At 44.1% G+C, this 16,400-nt stretch overlaps 1 protein-coding gene across 1 annotated transcript in view; it reads right to left on the reverse strand.

The window, feature by feature from the left end:
* Window positions 1–1,276: 1,276 nt before the first annotated feature.
* The window catches only part of LOC141272245 (uncharacterized), a 157,175-nt gene continuing 142,051 nt past the window's right edge, over window positions 1,277–16,400 (reverse strand). The window contains exons 15-17 of the mRNA XM_073682763.1: window positions 8,126–8,229; window positions 5,719–5,802; window positions 1,277–1,659 (exon numbers count right to left, since the gene is read on the reverse strand). Coding sequence (XP_073538864.1) covers window positions 1,549–1,659; window positions 5,719–5,802; window positions 8,126–8,229 — 299 coding nt within the window. The 3' untranslated portion in view covers window positions 1,277–1,548. The remainder of the gene's footprint in view (window positions 1,660–5,718; window positions 5,803–8,125; window positions 8,230–16,400) is intronic.

A 16,400-nucleotide genomic window follows, 5' to 3' on the forward strand; every position in this document is an offset into this window, starting at 1 on the left:
CATCAATCCAACCTATTCATTGGATAGATAATAAATGTCTTTTATAGGAAAACTTTTTTAATTTTTAATCTTGAAAATAAAAAACACATTTTTTTAAGTGCACTCAATGCCAGTCAGCCTTGTAGAAAGCAGTATAAAAAAAAAACCCATCATGAATAAACAATTGTACTCCCGGCACATACAATACTTATTACAAAACACCCTCACATTCATTATCTCCATGGAAGTAAATGTCAGTGTTTCAGTGTCGTATTTCTTTAGTGCCCCATATTCAATATGCCCTTTACACAAGCCTAGTTTCCCTCAGCCAAGATGTCATCATTCCTGGATCTGCATTTACAGCATAGTATTGGGGTTGGCAGTTAATACAATGTGTCCGCTATATAGAAACACAATTTATTTTCCAAAACTCATTAGAAATGCGATCATCTTTTCAATAAATACATGAAACATGCAGAGATTTACAATGAGTCCATATACAGGAGCCGCCGTGATCACACATTCAGATCTCTGCATTAATATAATGAGGAAATACAGTTATTTGTATTCACAGCAACTAATATCATTGTTTGGTGCATAGCTGGAATTTAACACTGCAGAAAGCTCATACAGAAAAGAGACTATGGGCCAATTCATCAAACAGTTGCTGCCAGTTTTCTGATATAAAATGCTTGAAATTATGCAAAAAAATTTTTTACACAAATTGTAATTGTGCAAAAAATGTACATTTTTTTAAAAAAGTTTTACAACTTTTGACGACATCTTTATGACTGGAAAGCAATTTTTTTGTAAAGTAGGTGAAGCTCAGCTAAAAGGGGTGAGGTCAAGTGCCCTTCAGAGTCATCAATTTGTTCTCAAGTCATTGTTTTTGTGTTACATGTATTAAAAAAAATGAAAATGCCATGTTTTCGTTTTTTTCAAATCCTGATATTTAAAAAAAAAAAAATATATATATATATATATATATATATATATATATATATATATATATATATATATATATATATATATATATATATATATATAGTTATTTTCATACTGGCCACTGGAGAAGTCAAGTGATCCCACTGTCCTGAATAGGAAAGATCAAGTTGCGTGTGCGCTGATCTTTTGAGCAGCAGAGCAAGCAATAGATAAGGCTGAGAGGATGATGTAGGAGACATCATCCACAACAATCAAAAGCAGAGGTGTGGTGTTAGCTGGATCACATCAGGTGCTGAGCATGAACGCTCACCGGACCACTCAGCGCTTATTAGTATACAGCCTGGTGATCTTGAAAACACTTTCCCTTTAAGCCGAATTCTTAACCTGATCAATACATATGTATTACAAAATCCACTTTATCTAATGTAGTTTGTGGTCTATTCTAGGGCAGCATTGGTATAGCCACACTGTGGGCACCATAACAGCCCTTCATCTACAAACTCAGTCTATGATCACCAGAAGATGAAACTTGAAGAGCACATGGTAGAAGTTCCCTACAGTCCAGACAGTGGCTTCATTGTGTAGGACATGATACCCTGGCCTTGGTACTACACAGGAGTATTGTCAGTGAGACACTCTTATATCCAGGTACGCATTCTGAAACTCTTTCATGAAAGACGAAATCCAGCCAAACAGCTCTTGTGAATCTTGGTCTTCTGCTTCTCCAAACCTTTGCTGAAAGACAACGAAAAAACAAAATGGTGGTAATCATAAGCAATGGGAGTAGCACATCATGGTTGATACCAGATCCAACCTATAAAAGGCAGAACCTGCGATAATCCTGGAGGATGTCCAATTTATGCACTTTTGTGTGTTTTTTTTATGGTATTTTCCGCCTATAGGAATCTGTGATACTTTCCTGCCTGACGTCTGGCAGTTTTTGGAGCGTTTATCCTTTGCTGTAGATATATTGTAATATATACTAACTTTATTATTATTATTAATGTTGAAAAAGATAATTGCCATGGTGATCAGGTTCAGCTCCTGAAATCCCAAAAACCAGCAGCAGAGGAGATTGCTTTTTGCTGTTCATTTTCTCACCAGTGGCCACTACAGGAGAAATCTGGCATTACATGAATGAAAGGCCAAGTAATACATGGACAGACCTGCTCATTTTCTCAGTGGTGGCCACTACAGGAGAAATCTGGCATTACATAAATGATAGACCAAGTAATACATTGACAGACCTGCTCATTTTTCCAGCAGTGGCCACGACTGGAGAAATGTGGTATTACATAAAGTATAGACCAAGTAATACATGGACAGACCTGCTCATTTTCTCAGTGGTGGCCACTACAGGAGAAATGTGGCATTACATGAATGATAGACCAAGTAATACATGGACAGACCTGCTCACTTTCCCTGCAGCGGCCACTACAGGAGAAATGTGGTATTACATAAAGTATAGACCAAGTAATACATGGAAAGAGCTGTTCATTTTTTCTGCAGCTGCTACTTCAATTAAGTTATTTATTTTGAATTATTTTTAACCCTTTTGCTACTGGTAAAGAATGGTAAAGTGCCTCTGCGGAGGAGGTAGATGACAACGCTTAGTGATAAGATGGTGTCGGCACTCAGTAAATATATGTATTTTGCCACCTTTACTATCTATAGACATCTGTAGATGAAGCCACTGGGAGATCTCCAGCCCCGTTAATGCCTTGCTTGTGTAATATGCTGCTCTCCTGCGATCCTCTGCTGTTTCCATGTTAACCAGATAATGCGCAGGAAAACATCGGATGATTCCTCGCTCTATTTATACATAAAGGCAATAAATAGGGGATATGATGTAGAAAGATGCCCGGAGTCAGCTGCGAGGTGGAAACACTCACAGTAAATGGTAGCGCTACAGACAGATCAGCAGATTCATATACTTGATGCATAAGTGAAGAGATCTGTGATGTCACAATAAACGTGAAAAAAAGTTTTTCATATTTTTATTTTCTTAAAAAAAGAAACACTTCTATATAAATCTGCAAGAAAGGAGAACAAAGGAGTAATGTGGCAAAGAGACGAAATCTTTATTAATAATAAATTATCAAAGTGATAAAAGTTATACAAAAAATGACAAAGCAAGGGAATGAGGGAAGGAGGTGCCAGAGACGAGGCATTCCCTGGGAATCAACGCAGGGCAGTCCAACCCTTATGGGTACATATAGGTATTGATATATAAAAACAATGGAGTAAGATATAGATATATGAATAAATAAATGAAGGGAGTATAGACAATCCATCAGTGGAGAAATTACCCCATTATAAGACAGAAATCTACTCGGTAAAAATAAAAATAGATAGGTATCATGTGCAAATTGCAGGTAATAAATAGTAGCCGAGATGAAGTTCAAGTCTTAAGTTAGGTATATACAGTACATATCTTACACCATATCTGCATAAGATGCAATGTCTAATAGGTACCCAAAATATGATTAGAATTACTCACCCAGCATAAATTAACACAAATGAAGGAGAGCCCGCGGATGCCGGAGAGCCCCAGGAAGTGCTGCCGGTAAGGGACACGCCCCGACGCGCGTTTCGCCTATCTTTATCAAGAGGCGCTCTATATAAATCTGTAGATGAGGGGGGATTTTATGCCTGCAGGCCCCATTGAAAAAAAAAAAAAAATTGCAAGGGGGATGACATGACTGGGCTTAAAGGAAAATAGAGCATGTCAAAAATTGGTTGTAAGTGACAGGGATATGAAATTGGCATGTAGTTGTTGCTCAGGCTATGGCATCTTGTATTCTAGGCACATCCATGCATTACATGTGCAGATAAGTATGCACATAACTTCTTCAGGTTGGAAGATGACAAGAACTCTAGCGCCCCCGATGACCCTTGCCAGATGACTTGGAATAAAAAGCCAAACCAGACACTCCATTTGCAGACATGTTTTTCCGGCTGTTTGCTCCTCATAAGTGTAATAGTGAGGAAGGATATAACCTTCCTTTGGCCCTGAAGCAGTTAAAGAAAATGTTCCCGTAGTTAGACCTCTCTGAACTGTTATTAGGCCAAGCTAAGGGGTTAGCTTCAGTGGTCCAGTCCGTAGAGTAGATGGGGAACTTGGTGCCATGGTCAGACATTGAGTATGTCTAGATCTTAGTTTAACATAATTTCTTATGGGCTGCAGTACTTGTAACCAGCCACAAGATGCCACTGTCGGGTACAGCTGTTAGTAAGAGTCTACTAGCAAGGTGATAGTGAGGAGTTAATTGAGTAAAAGGACAGCCCATAGAGGGTGGGCACTCTAGGAAATCTGTGGTGAGTTTCCAGAAACAGTCAGTGAGAGTTTGGACAGAGAACTGTACGGGCAGTTAAATTATATGGTGGCTGCTAGGGTAGACGGGAGCTCTGCACCCTCAGGCAGTGGGATCACCAGTGTGAAGATCTCCCTACGCAAGAGTCCTGTTAGCCGGCCGGAGAAACTCAACGGAGGTATTGAGGACCCGGGGCACTTTTTTCTGCAGGCAGCAGGAGCAGATAGGACTCCAGGCTAAGACGTGGGGGAGATATAGGATCCGGATATACTGTCACTGGTAAGGAAGATTCTCTTGGGCTAGAGAATAGAGTCATAGAGATGTTTCACTTAAAGAGGGAACCAGGGCTGAAGATGTTTCCAGCGCCTGTGAGGGAGATGACAACCTGTTGGGCCTTATCCATTATATCTGCCTGTAAATACTGGATATATTACTCTTCTCCAAGTAAAGTCCAAGTTATGGTTAAGAACCTCGTATCCTCTGAATTTATTGCTGCCCTGGTCCCAGAAGCGAAATGCCTGGAGACAGCCACGATCGGATGGTCTGAAGTAAGTGGAGAGCACCACATACACAGCCACACATCAGAGGGAGGGCACGTATTGTCTGTAGGGTTCCAGAGCGAGCAGGGGCTACAGCTTGCCCACGACTACCTTGCTGAGGCACCTTACTTAAGTGCAAAACAGAAGGTCCACTTTGGGTAGGTGAGATGCCCCAAATTAGAGTCTATGGGGGGCCATTGTGGAAAGTGCCAAGCTGGTGTAAGGAGACTAATAGGCCATGCAATGCTCTTCTGAAAATTGAAATATGCAAATATTCTCTTCAGAGAGGAAGAGAACTTGAACTCTAGCACCACGTTTTGCATAGGCAGTACACTGATTTCAATCAGGTACAATGCAATACTTTATTTTTACTGTGGTGGCACTTCAGAAGAATCAAACCCCTGGTTGCCTCCATAGATTACAGCTGGTCAATAAGCGGTGTGATACCCGTGATCAGCTTGTGCTCAATCTTTAGTGAGAACTGCTCTAAGACCATGGCCCCACTATCAGTATTTGGTCAGTATTCGATCAGTATTTTTTCTCAGGAGTGGGAGCCAAAATCAGGAGTGGGTGATAAATGCAAAATTGGTGACTTGTTTCTATTATACCTTTTCTCTGATTGTATCTCACCTGGTTTTGTCTCCCACTCCTGAGAAAAATACTGACTGAATACTGACCACATACTGATATTGAGGCTGTGGACTAAGGAAGAAAGAAGCATGGAAGCTTCCATGAAAGCATGCCCACAAGAGAGAAAGTCAGATGGGGATTTTCCATCTTTGACTTTGTAGTTTCATCACAAGTGGAGAACTTCAGGCTATTGGGGGTTTGTTGGGATGGAGAAGTTTTCCCTAAAAAAACAGCACCACATATGAATATTTCCCCCGGATCGGGCATTTCTATAATAACCTCACATATATTATATTCTGTGTGATATTTACCGAAACCTCAGAGTACAGCTTCTTCATCTCAGCCGCTTTCTTGGTAAGCTCGGCATACTGGGCGCTGTAAACTTCGACTGTTTCCTAGGATGAATAATGTGAGTTTGGTGTAAGGATAAAGATCATACTTTTGTATAACTTCATAGTGATTAGTGCATTATCTTTAAGGCCACGGCCCCACTCTCAGTATTTGGTCAGTATTCGGTCAGTATTTTTCCTCAGGAGTGGGAGCCAAAACCAAGTGAGGAACAATCAGAGAAAAGGTAGAATAGAAACAAGTCACCAATTCTGCATTTATCTCCCACTTCTGGTTTGGCTCCCACTCCTGAGAAATACTGACCAAATACTGATAGTGGGGCCGTGGCCTGAAAGGTATTTCCAGGGTCACTGGATGTCTCATCTCCACCACATGATCTTTCAGAATCACATGAACCTAAGCTGTAATCAGTCTATGCCCCAGTCATATTGGAGGTGCCCTTTAAAAATAATGAACTATGGCTGTATTATATTGTGGGCAAATCTCTGGCTCAACTAAATATTTGTAGCCACATACTGTATATTCATTGTCTTCAAGGGGTTGTCCAGCTATAAAAAAAAGTTCTTCAGGGTTGTTCCACCACAGAAATTAAGCTTCTTCCCCTTTCCTGTGTCGGCATTATAATAGAGAAGGGAGCTGGCCTGGCTAATGAACTGCCAGCCAGCTCCCATCTTTATTACAGCTGATGCTCAGACGGAGAAGGATGGCTGTGAGACTCAGTTCTTTAGCTGAACAAGCCCTGATATCTGTCGCTGCATTAGCTGGAAAGGAGAAGGGGGCTGGCTAGGCTAATGAACTGAGCCAGACAGCGGCCTTTTATGGCTGTCCATCAGCGGTAATAGAGAAGGGGGATGACATAGCTAATAAACTGAGTTATGCAGTCTGTATCATTCTCTGTCTCTGCCTTAGCTTTAATGGAGAATGGACTTGGCTTGGCTAATGAAATGGGCACCCCTACTTGTCTATGCATCAGGAGTAATGGCAAAGGAGGAGGACTTAGAAAATGGGGTTTGCTGTAAGGTTTAGTTCATTAGCTAAAGGCCCCATCACACTTAGCGATGCTGCAACGATCCCGACAACGATACGACCTGTCAGGGATCGTTGCTGCGTCGCTATGTGGTCGCTGGTGAGCTGTCAAACAGGCAGGCTCACCAACGATCAGGGGAGCAGCGACATCGTGGAAAGAATCTTTCCACGATGTCCTGCTCCTGGTTACCAGCCTGCTGAAGCAGGAGCAGGCTGGTAACTATGGTAAACATCGGGTTACTAGGGGCACACGCGCACCTAGTAACCCGTTGTTTATCATGGTTACCACTCTGCTACGGTGAGCGGGAGGTTACCGCTCACTTTAGCAGGCTCGTAACCATGATAAACATCGGGTTACTAGGGGCACACGCGCACCTAGTAACCCGTTGTTTATCATGGTTACCACTCTGCTACGGTGAGCGGGAGGTTACCGCTCACTTTAGCAGGCTCGTAACCATGATAAACGGGTTACTAGGTGCGCGTGTGCCCCTAGTAACCCGATGTTTATCATGGTTACCAGCCTGATCGCTGCTCCCGCTGGTCACACACAGCGATGTGTGCTGACCAGCGGGAGGGCAACGACCAAAAAATGGTGCAGGACACTTTGCAGCGATCAGCGACCTCACAGCAGGGGCCTGATCGCTGCAAAGTGTCACACATAGCGACATCGCTGGTGAGGTCGCTGTTGCGTCACCAAAACCGTGACACAGCAGCGATCTCGCTAGCGATCTCGCTATGTGAGACGGGGGCTTTATCCGTCATAGATCATGCAGAGACAGAGAATGGGGCTGGCTGTTTGGCTTAGTTCATTAGCTGTCTCTGCATGATCTGTGATGGAGAAGGAGCTTGGCTTAGCTAATGAATTGAGTCATACAGCTAGCCCCATTCTCTTTCTCTGCATCAGCCATAATGGCAAAGGGGGATGACTTAGTTAATGAATTAAGCCATACAGCCCCCTTCTCTGTCTTTGCATGATCTGTGATGGAGAAGGGGCATGGCTTAGCAAATGAACTGGACCAGACAGCCCCCTTCTCTTTCTCTGTATCATCCATATTGGTAAAGTGGGCTGGCTTATGGAATGAAGTGAGTTATTCAGCCATTCCATCATTAGTCGCATGCTAACAGAGTGTGAAGCATGCTCGTTGCTGTGCCTGATGTGGAATGGCGCCAATTTTGGGTATTTTAGTAATCGTAATTAATTTATACTTTAAAAACATTAAAACAACTGTTTTATGTGGCTGAAAAATCTCTGCAATATTCTAGGTTCTTTCCTCTCCACCCCATAAAAGTCCACATGTAATATAGCGCACATCTGATGCAGTAATAACAAGGAAAAGTACTTACCTTCAGCTGCTTCATAAACAGCTCTTCACTTGGCGATGGTTTGGGGTGTTTACTCTTGAAAGATTTCCGGTACTGGTCAATACTTTCTAACTGCTTCGCTAAAACTGCCAAGAAATAGATTTTCATTGATACATAATAATAACAACGGGAAAAAAGTGGCAAAAAGTAGGAATAATCATAATAAAAATTAAACTTTCAAAAAGTTGCTAAAATAAGTTACATCGAAAAAAATTCTGTAAATTAAGGGGGTTTTCCCATAACTGGAAAGTCAATGGGACTGCCCAAAATAGCAGAGCGCTTTACTTGTCTCTTTCTCGTAGCCTCATAAAGGATGGATGGAGCGGAGGCCGAGCATGCGCACGTGCGCTGCAATTAAGATCAAGTTCTGCACAGCCCCATTCAAGTTCTCCCGGAGTTTCATTCGTTGGGACTGCTGGGGGTCCAAGCAGTCAGACCCCTAGCAGTCAGAAAGTTATCCAGTATCCAATGGATGACTTGTGATTTTGAGAAAACTCCTTGTATTCAGATTTTTATTAAATGATGCTTTTTTTGCTGTTAAAAGATGTATTTTTTTGAGTTTTGGAAAACTCCTAGCCCATAGCTGCAGATTGTTCTATAAAAAACCCCAATTTTACTTTACTCACTCTCCCCAGGTCCAACACTGAGTCACTGCTTCTGCTCCCTTTGTCTGGTATTGGCAGCAATGCTGATGTCAAGTCTACATCACTGCAGCCAATCAGTGAGTTCAGTGACTCTGAGTGGGGCGTTTCATCAACTCGGGCAGAACTACTGAGCTCAGTGATTGGCTGCAGTGGTATTCACGTGATTTAAGCCCCGCAGCAAAAAAACAGACGACATCAGCAGTGGCAGATACATAGTGCCGGACCTGGGAAGGGTAAGTAAAGGATCGTTTGGACAGAGTTTTTTCCAAATCCAATTTAATAAAGGATAACCCTAATCCTCATCTAGGAGCCGTCAGTATAAAACCGTCAGCCCCGGTGACTACAAGGCTGCTGATAAAAGGTAGCACCACCCATGTGTCCTTCTATGGAAGAATATTCTCCGATTCTGATCACAATCACTAGAGATCCTTTTGGCTCATATTTTGTATCAGAAAGATTACAGGAAGTACATAAAAGTTGTAAAAGGATTAAAGGGGATCTTTGGAAGACCATGCCGTCATTGTATCATTTTAGCGAGAGCAGTGTAATGCTTAAATTCTCCTGTGGTGGCGCTGCAGGGAAACTGAGCAACATCAGTATACAGCGGATTGCTGGCGATCTTAGCAGCAGGACAATATGTGATCATCATGTCATCTAGGGATAAAAAGGGATTATTTTCATAACATAATAAAATTATGTGCCCCTTACTATTGTTTGTAGACTTTCAAGTTGCCGAAATAAATAATAAAATCACTGAGTGCCTTAACTTTTTTGCATGTCTCCGGATGAGCCACGTTTGAACAACCTGGCGAAGCTCCTGAGGAGTAATTATATTATAGTTGACTGTTGTCTGTTTAGCAAACAGGCCTTAAAGTGACGAGTCGTCCGGCTCAGTAACAGCGGAGTGCATCGATTACGGCTAAACAGCGAGGAATCAATAGAAGTCTTTTTATGCCCGCAGTCCGCGCTCGGCTCTACGAGACGGAGACTGAGGAATAACAATGAATCCGAGCTCTCACAGCTTCACCAGTTACTTATGGGGCTCTATAAAGCCCATTCATCTGCAGAACTCCATCTCTCCCCCTCCATATGGACTCCTGATTAATTACTAGAAGAAATTCCAGTGTAATTAGATGTAATGAGACCCATCATGTGCGCCTCGGATCCCAGATGTACACTTCATTAATGACTTGTGTCCCTGTTACCTGATCTGCCTATAACACTGTAGTTGTACATATTAGCACAGGGACAGGACTACTCTAGGCAATGAAATATTCCAGGATCAGTACTAGTTACTGGAGCACACACAGTAAGCTCAAGAGGCTGACACGTTTTGCTTTCTGCAGCTCACACAGCTTTGCCGTATAGATCAGGACAGAGTCAGCACAGCCATCTCTATATCATTAACTGACTACCAAATCACACACAATAGACTGACATTTCTTGGGTTCTGCTCATATCTCAGTCTGTATAGAACTAAAAGAGGGTCACCAGAGTAATCTCATTATCATTCGAGGGTCTGGTCGGCAGGGTCAGCTTAGTATCATTTGAGGGCATAGTCAGTAAAGTCATTCAGAAGGATTTTCAGCTGGCTGCCGGCTGTCAAAGCAACCCATCGGCTCTGTGAGACTGCGTCCGTGCCAGCTCACGGCACTTAAATGTCGCTGTCATCAATTGACAGCTGCATGTAAGAGGTTAAGGGTATGTGCACTTTTTGCTTTTTTTCTGTGCCGTTTTTGTCACCCAGAAAAGTGAATGAGATTCCTAAAGTCTCCTGCACACATTGCTTATTGCTTTTCCTTGCAGATTGGCAGCAGAGCTAAATCTACAATTCTTTCAGTGGTTTCGACTGATTGATTGATTTTTGATTGTTCAGATTTCACCCATACTAATGAGTGGGGCAAAATCCGCAACAATAATGCAAGGCAAAAATGCACATATTTTACTCTGTGTTGCTCCTGCTACCACATCAGGATTAGCAGCAACATTTTTTGGTGCAAATCCTGAACGTGTGCACAGGGCCAAAAATTGCATCCATTACATATCATAATAAATGACCATCCATTATGATGCATTTTAGGACATTTCAGTCCCCATTCAAATTAATGGATCCTGTATTGTATTATTCTATTTAAAAGCATAAATAGCTACTGGACATGTGAACAGAGCCTTAGGAAACATATAATATTATCATTAGTAGGGGGTCCGCAGAGTCATGAACATTATCGGGTGGGGGATATAATGACTGATGTATGTGCTGTTGTGGACAAATAATGCAGGATAGTGACACTACACAGATCATCTCAGGATGTAGCTCTCCTTACTAGCTCTGGCTTCTGTCTAAGGAGCTGTATTACATCTCTTCCTAGACATCAGTCTATTAATATTTTCTTTAGCATTAACTCCTATACATTGAAGCTACCATAAATCACGCACACCCCGCTGCACTGTACACTTTTCACAGTAATCTCTCAGTATATATTTTGGCTGTTATTGGATTATTCTTCTTGTAAGGGGGAAGACCGGGGTGTAAGTACTTTCAGAGCAAGGGATCCGGAACTGCCGGGGCCGTACCTCTTGTTGCAGGGGGAAGACAGACTGCAAGCAGAGGAGTCATGTGACAGGGAAGCAGGGGGTGTGTCGAGAGAGGGAGCTGGAAGGTCAGGTGACAGAGGGACTCCTGGTGTGACTAGAGGGAGGAAGAGACGAGTACGTTTTGCGCAGGAAAGCGGAGCTGGGTCCTGCGCAGCAGAGCAGCGTGAGAGGGTCCAGGCTTCTGGCTCCAGGACTGGGAGCAAGAGCCGAGTGCAGTGGACCGGAGGAGTCAAGCCGACTAGAGAAGAGACGCAGGGTCAGTGGAGCCGGGCACGTGAGGTGCCGTGTTATGGACTAGGGGCTCAGCGGGTAAAACTGGAGACCGCCCGCTACCGCCAGAAGACGGAGCATTGTTTGGGCGGGGACGCATGAAAAATCCAAACCGGCATCAGCGTGCATCTGCCTTGTGAGGAGCGAGAGTCAGCTAAGTGAAAAAAACTGTTGATTATAACCGGTTTGACTCTGCTACATCCAGTTAAACTGTGAACTGTCAGTGATAGACTTCTACCTGCTTTTCCCTTGTCTTTCCCCCATATTTTCCCCTGTTACTCCCTGCGTGGAGATTTACCCTGTTATTATAAACTTCCCCTGTTTATTAACCCCGTATTGGCTGCTCTGTGTTTCTGTGTCGCTGCATCTAAAGTGCCCGTGTTACATTCTCACAATGTATTTTTTTCATTAGAAAATGTATAATAATTTAACTTTAATAGGCTACAAAGTCATAACATTCTTGCATATACAATAAATGTACTATCTTTATGAAGCCTATATCAATATTTAAAAAAAAAAATCACAAATAAATATAACAAGACAAAAATATAAAATTTTCTTGGCTTAAACTGACATTTTTATCTATTAAATTATCATCTTTATAATAATAATAATAGATAGATCACCAATTTTCTAAGTGAATATATTTCTAAAGGTGCTATTGAGATGAAATTCTCACCAGATGTTGGTAAAAACTAGTGATGAGCGAGCATGCTCGCTACTGCTCGGTGCTCACCCGATCATCTCACTGCTCGAGATGCTCGCCGCTCGGCGAGGGTTTCCGGGGTTGCTTGGCAGGAGCTCGGGTCCCCTCCCTGCATGTTTGGCGCTCTTTACAGAGCCAATGAACATGCAGGGATTGCCTGCCACTCACTGTAATGCCACAGCCATGTTGTTTGTGGCATTACAGTGATTGGCTGGCCGCACAGCGTCATCAGGTCTATATCAGACCTGGCGCCACCATGCTCGTCACAGTCACTCTGGAATCAGACAGTATAGGGAGAGCTGCTGCTGAGTTAGGGAGAGATTTGCTAGTTTCTAGTTAGTGTAGGTGTACCAAACTATATTAGAGACACATGTCCATCTCAACAAACAGTCCTTCTGAGGACTAATCCATCTGCAGAGATATCAGGCAGGCAGTGTATATAGGCAGGCAGGGTATATAGCAGACTGCAGTGCACATAGCACAAGAGGCTCCATTCCAGTTCTGTCAGCTGCTGCTGTTAGATATTTCTAGACATAGGCCCAGGTCTCAGGAATAATTATTTTTTGGATCTTAATCCTCATTATTTACTTAAAAAGCAATCCAGAGAACACCGTTTTTCTGCGCCATTTGCTTGTTGGCACTGCAGAATACAGCCAGGTCCTTTCCATATTACAGCACTAAAAATCCAGCTATTTAAAACTGTGGTTTGTCCATTACACAGATCACATATAATTGAGCTGAAAATACTGCCATTTCTGGCCTCCATTAAAAATTTGTTTCAGTGTGTCAGTGAAGCAATTCACAGCAGTTTGCTGTTCAAACTAGTTACCTACAGGCCAGGTATTTAAAACTGTGGTTTGTCCGTCACACGGATCACATATAAGTTCGCTCCAAATTCAGCCATTTGTAGTGAGCGTGGAAGATATTGTCCGCCATTTAAAATTAGCAAGGCGCGTGGCAAGGGACGGGGAACTGGACGTGATGGTGATGGTGCATGCAGAGGCCGAGGCCATGGGCAAGCTGAAATTGTGCCACAACAAACACCCACATCTTCTCACTCGACTTTCCTGTCCCAATTAATAGGGGACCACAGAACACCACTATTGAACACAGAGCAGTGTGAAAAGGTTATTGGTTGGATAGCAGATAATGCTTCCAGTCACTTAGCCACCAACACCACCACCCTGTCTTCCACACGGTCAAGTCTCAGTAGCTGTGAGTCTGGAAAGCATATTCCTCACCCTGAACCTCCTTCTTCCCACCATGCCGAGTGCCCAGAGACAACTGATCCCACACATGGATACTCCGAAGAGCTGTTCACTTTTCCATTTATAAAATCGGGCCTCTCAACCAGTCCACTTGAAGTGGGGCAAGAGGAGATTGCATGTAGCGATGCCCAAATATTTAAGCAGCCAAGGTCACACGAAGGCAACGGTGGGAAAGTGTCACAAGAGGTGGACGATGATGAGACACAATTGCCAGAAAGTCAGGAGGAGGACGAGGGTGCGGAAGTGGAAGACGAGGTGGTGGATGATATAGTAACTGACCCAACCTGGCAGAAGGACATACAGAGCGAGGAGAGCAGCACACAGGGGGAAGGAGGACGAGCACCCCAACAGGCAGGAAGAAGCAGTGTGGTGGCCACAGACAGAAGGCAGGCACACATTCCCGCAACACCAACACGACGGAAGTTGCCATTACAACTGTTAGGTCTTCCCGAGTCTGGTTGCTTTTTAAAGACTCTGCCGATAACCCCAAAAAGGCCATTTGCACCACCTGCCAGGCCAGCATCAACAGGGGTGACAAAACTACCAGCCTGACCACCACCAGCATGATCAGGCACATGGCAGCAAAGCACCCGACTTTGTGGGCCGAACCCCAGGGTCCAGCAACAGTGTCTGCGGGTGGCACCACTGCCTCTTCAGCTGTTGTGCATGCAAGCCAATCCCCTGTCCATGGTGCATGCGAAGATGCCTCCTGCCCTGCACCTGTCATTGCACACTCAAGTAGCAGCATCAGGAAGCACGTCCACGTCCTTGTCCCAGCTCAGCGTTCAGTTGTCCATACTCCAGTCCTTGGAACGCAAGTGCAAATACGCAGCCAACGCCCCACAGGCCACACTACTAAATTCCCACAATTCGCGACTGCTTGCGCTTGAAATGTTGCCTTTTAGGCTCGTGGAGACTGAAGCATTCCTCGGTACTCGGTCCCCAGCCGCCACTATTTCTCCCGGTGTGCCGTCCCCGCATTACACAAACACGTGTCCCAAAACATTAGCCGTGCCCTCAACAACGCAGTTACCGGGAAAGCCAACCTAACCATGGACACGTGGACAAGTGCTTGTGGACAGGGACGGTACATCTCGCTGACGGCACACTGGGTTAACATTGTGGAAGCTGGGACCCAGTCGGACCTTGGGACGCAACACGTCCTCCCGACGCCAAGGATCGCAGGCCCTATGTCAATCAGGGTTGCCCTCACAGTCTACAGCTCCTGCACCTCATCCTCCTCAGCCTCCTCCTCCTCTTCAGCCTCCATCTCCAAAATGACCACATCAGTCACAAGCTGGAAGCACTGCAGCACTGCCTCGGCCAAGCGGCAACAGGCTGTGTTGAAGCTAATATGCTTAGGTGACAAACTGCACAATGCTGAAGAGCAAGCAGAACTGTGGCTCACACCACTGAACCTACAGCCAGGCATGGTTGTGTGTGACAATGGCCGGAACCTGGTGGCGTCTCTGAGGCAAGGTGAGCTCACACACATACCATGCCTGGCCCATTTCTCAAAACCTACCCGAAGCTGCCAGATCAGCTTGTTAAAGTATGCCACCTGTGTGCCCATTTTAGAAAGTCACCTACAGCTTCCACCGCCCTTGCCGTGTTTCAGCAGCGTGTTAGAACCTTGCTCTTAGGTTTTTTCCTTTGCTGGTCACATGACCTCGTTGGCCTATTTAATCCTGCTCCGCCCTTCTGGCTTTGCTGGACTTCATTGTATAACTACTTTCTAGCTAGCCTGTGCTCTGTATCTAACTCTGTTAGTTTGCTTGGTCTACGGACCTCAGTGTTCTATATATTTTGTTTGTTTGTCTGTCCGCTACTATTTCTGTTAGGAGGTGTTCCATTTTCCTCCCAGTCCTTAGTGCTTGTAGGGATTCCTTCCCCACATCTATAGGTCTCCGTACAGACTAGCTTAGGACTTTAGCAGGTCTGATCGCAGGATCAGGTTCCCTGTTACATAGTAGGGATTCAGCTGAGTTCTATCGTAGGGACAGATTTCCTCTCTTTCCTTAGCTCTGGTAGCAGAACATAACAGTAAGTCCAGCCTGCAAATTCTCTAAGGAAAGATTTTTCTGTTCCATCATGGTGTCGGTTCAGGATTTGGCTCATGGCCTGCAGGGACTCTCTCTGGAGGTGGTCGAGCTCCGTCAGCACGTGAGTAACTGTCCTGGAGCACATTTCTTGGAGCCTAAGGTATGTTTGCCGGATTTATTTTTTGGTGAACACCGAGAATTTTTTTCATTTAAAAATGCTTGCTTATTGTATTTTCGTTTGAGACCCAAGTCCTCTGGGGATGAATCCCAGCGCATAGGGTTCATAATGTCACTTTTGCGCAAAGAGCCTCAGGAGTGGGCCTTTTCTTTGCAACCTAGTGATACATGCTTCAGATCAGTGGATAGTTTTTTTTCTGCTTTGGGACTATTATATGATGATCCTGACCGTGTCGCATCAGCTGAGACTGAGTTAAGACGTTTGAGACAGGGATCAGGTAATGTGGAAAAATATTGTACTCATTTCCGTCGTTGGTCTACTCAAACAGGGTGGAACGATTCTGCTCTGAAAAGTCTATTTCTTGCTGGGCTCAATGAAAGGGTTAAAGACCTGCTAATTGCTTATCCTACACCTGAAGATTTGCAACAGGCTATGCAATTAGCTATACGGGTGGATAGGAGACTGCGTGCAAGGGTTAATGAGAGCAAATCCTCTGCTATGTCAGTTTCTGGTTATGAGAATGTGTGTACTAACAGTGGTGAATCGATGGAGAT

Source organism: Phyllobates terribilis, unplaced genomic scaffold (assembly GCF_046119375.1).
Source record: "Phyllobates terribilis strain yellow unplaced genomic scaffold, ASM4611937v1 Scaffold_5__5_contigs__length_657084704, whole genome shotgun sequence".
NCBI classification, from domain to species: domain Eukaryota; kingdom Metazoa; phylum Chordata; class Amphibia; order Anura; family Dendrobatidae; genus Phyllobates; species Phyllobates terribilis.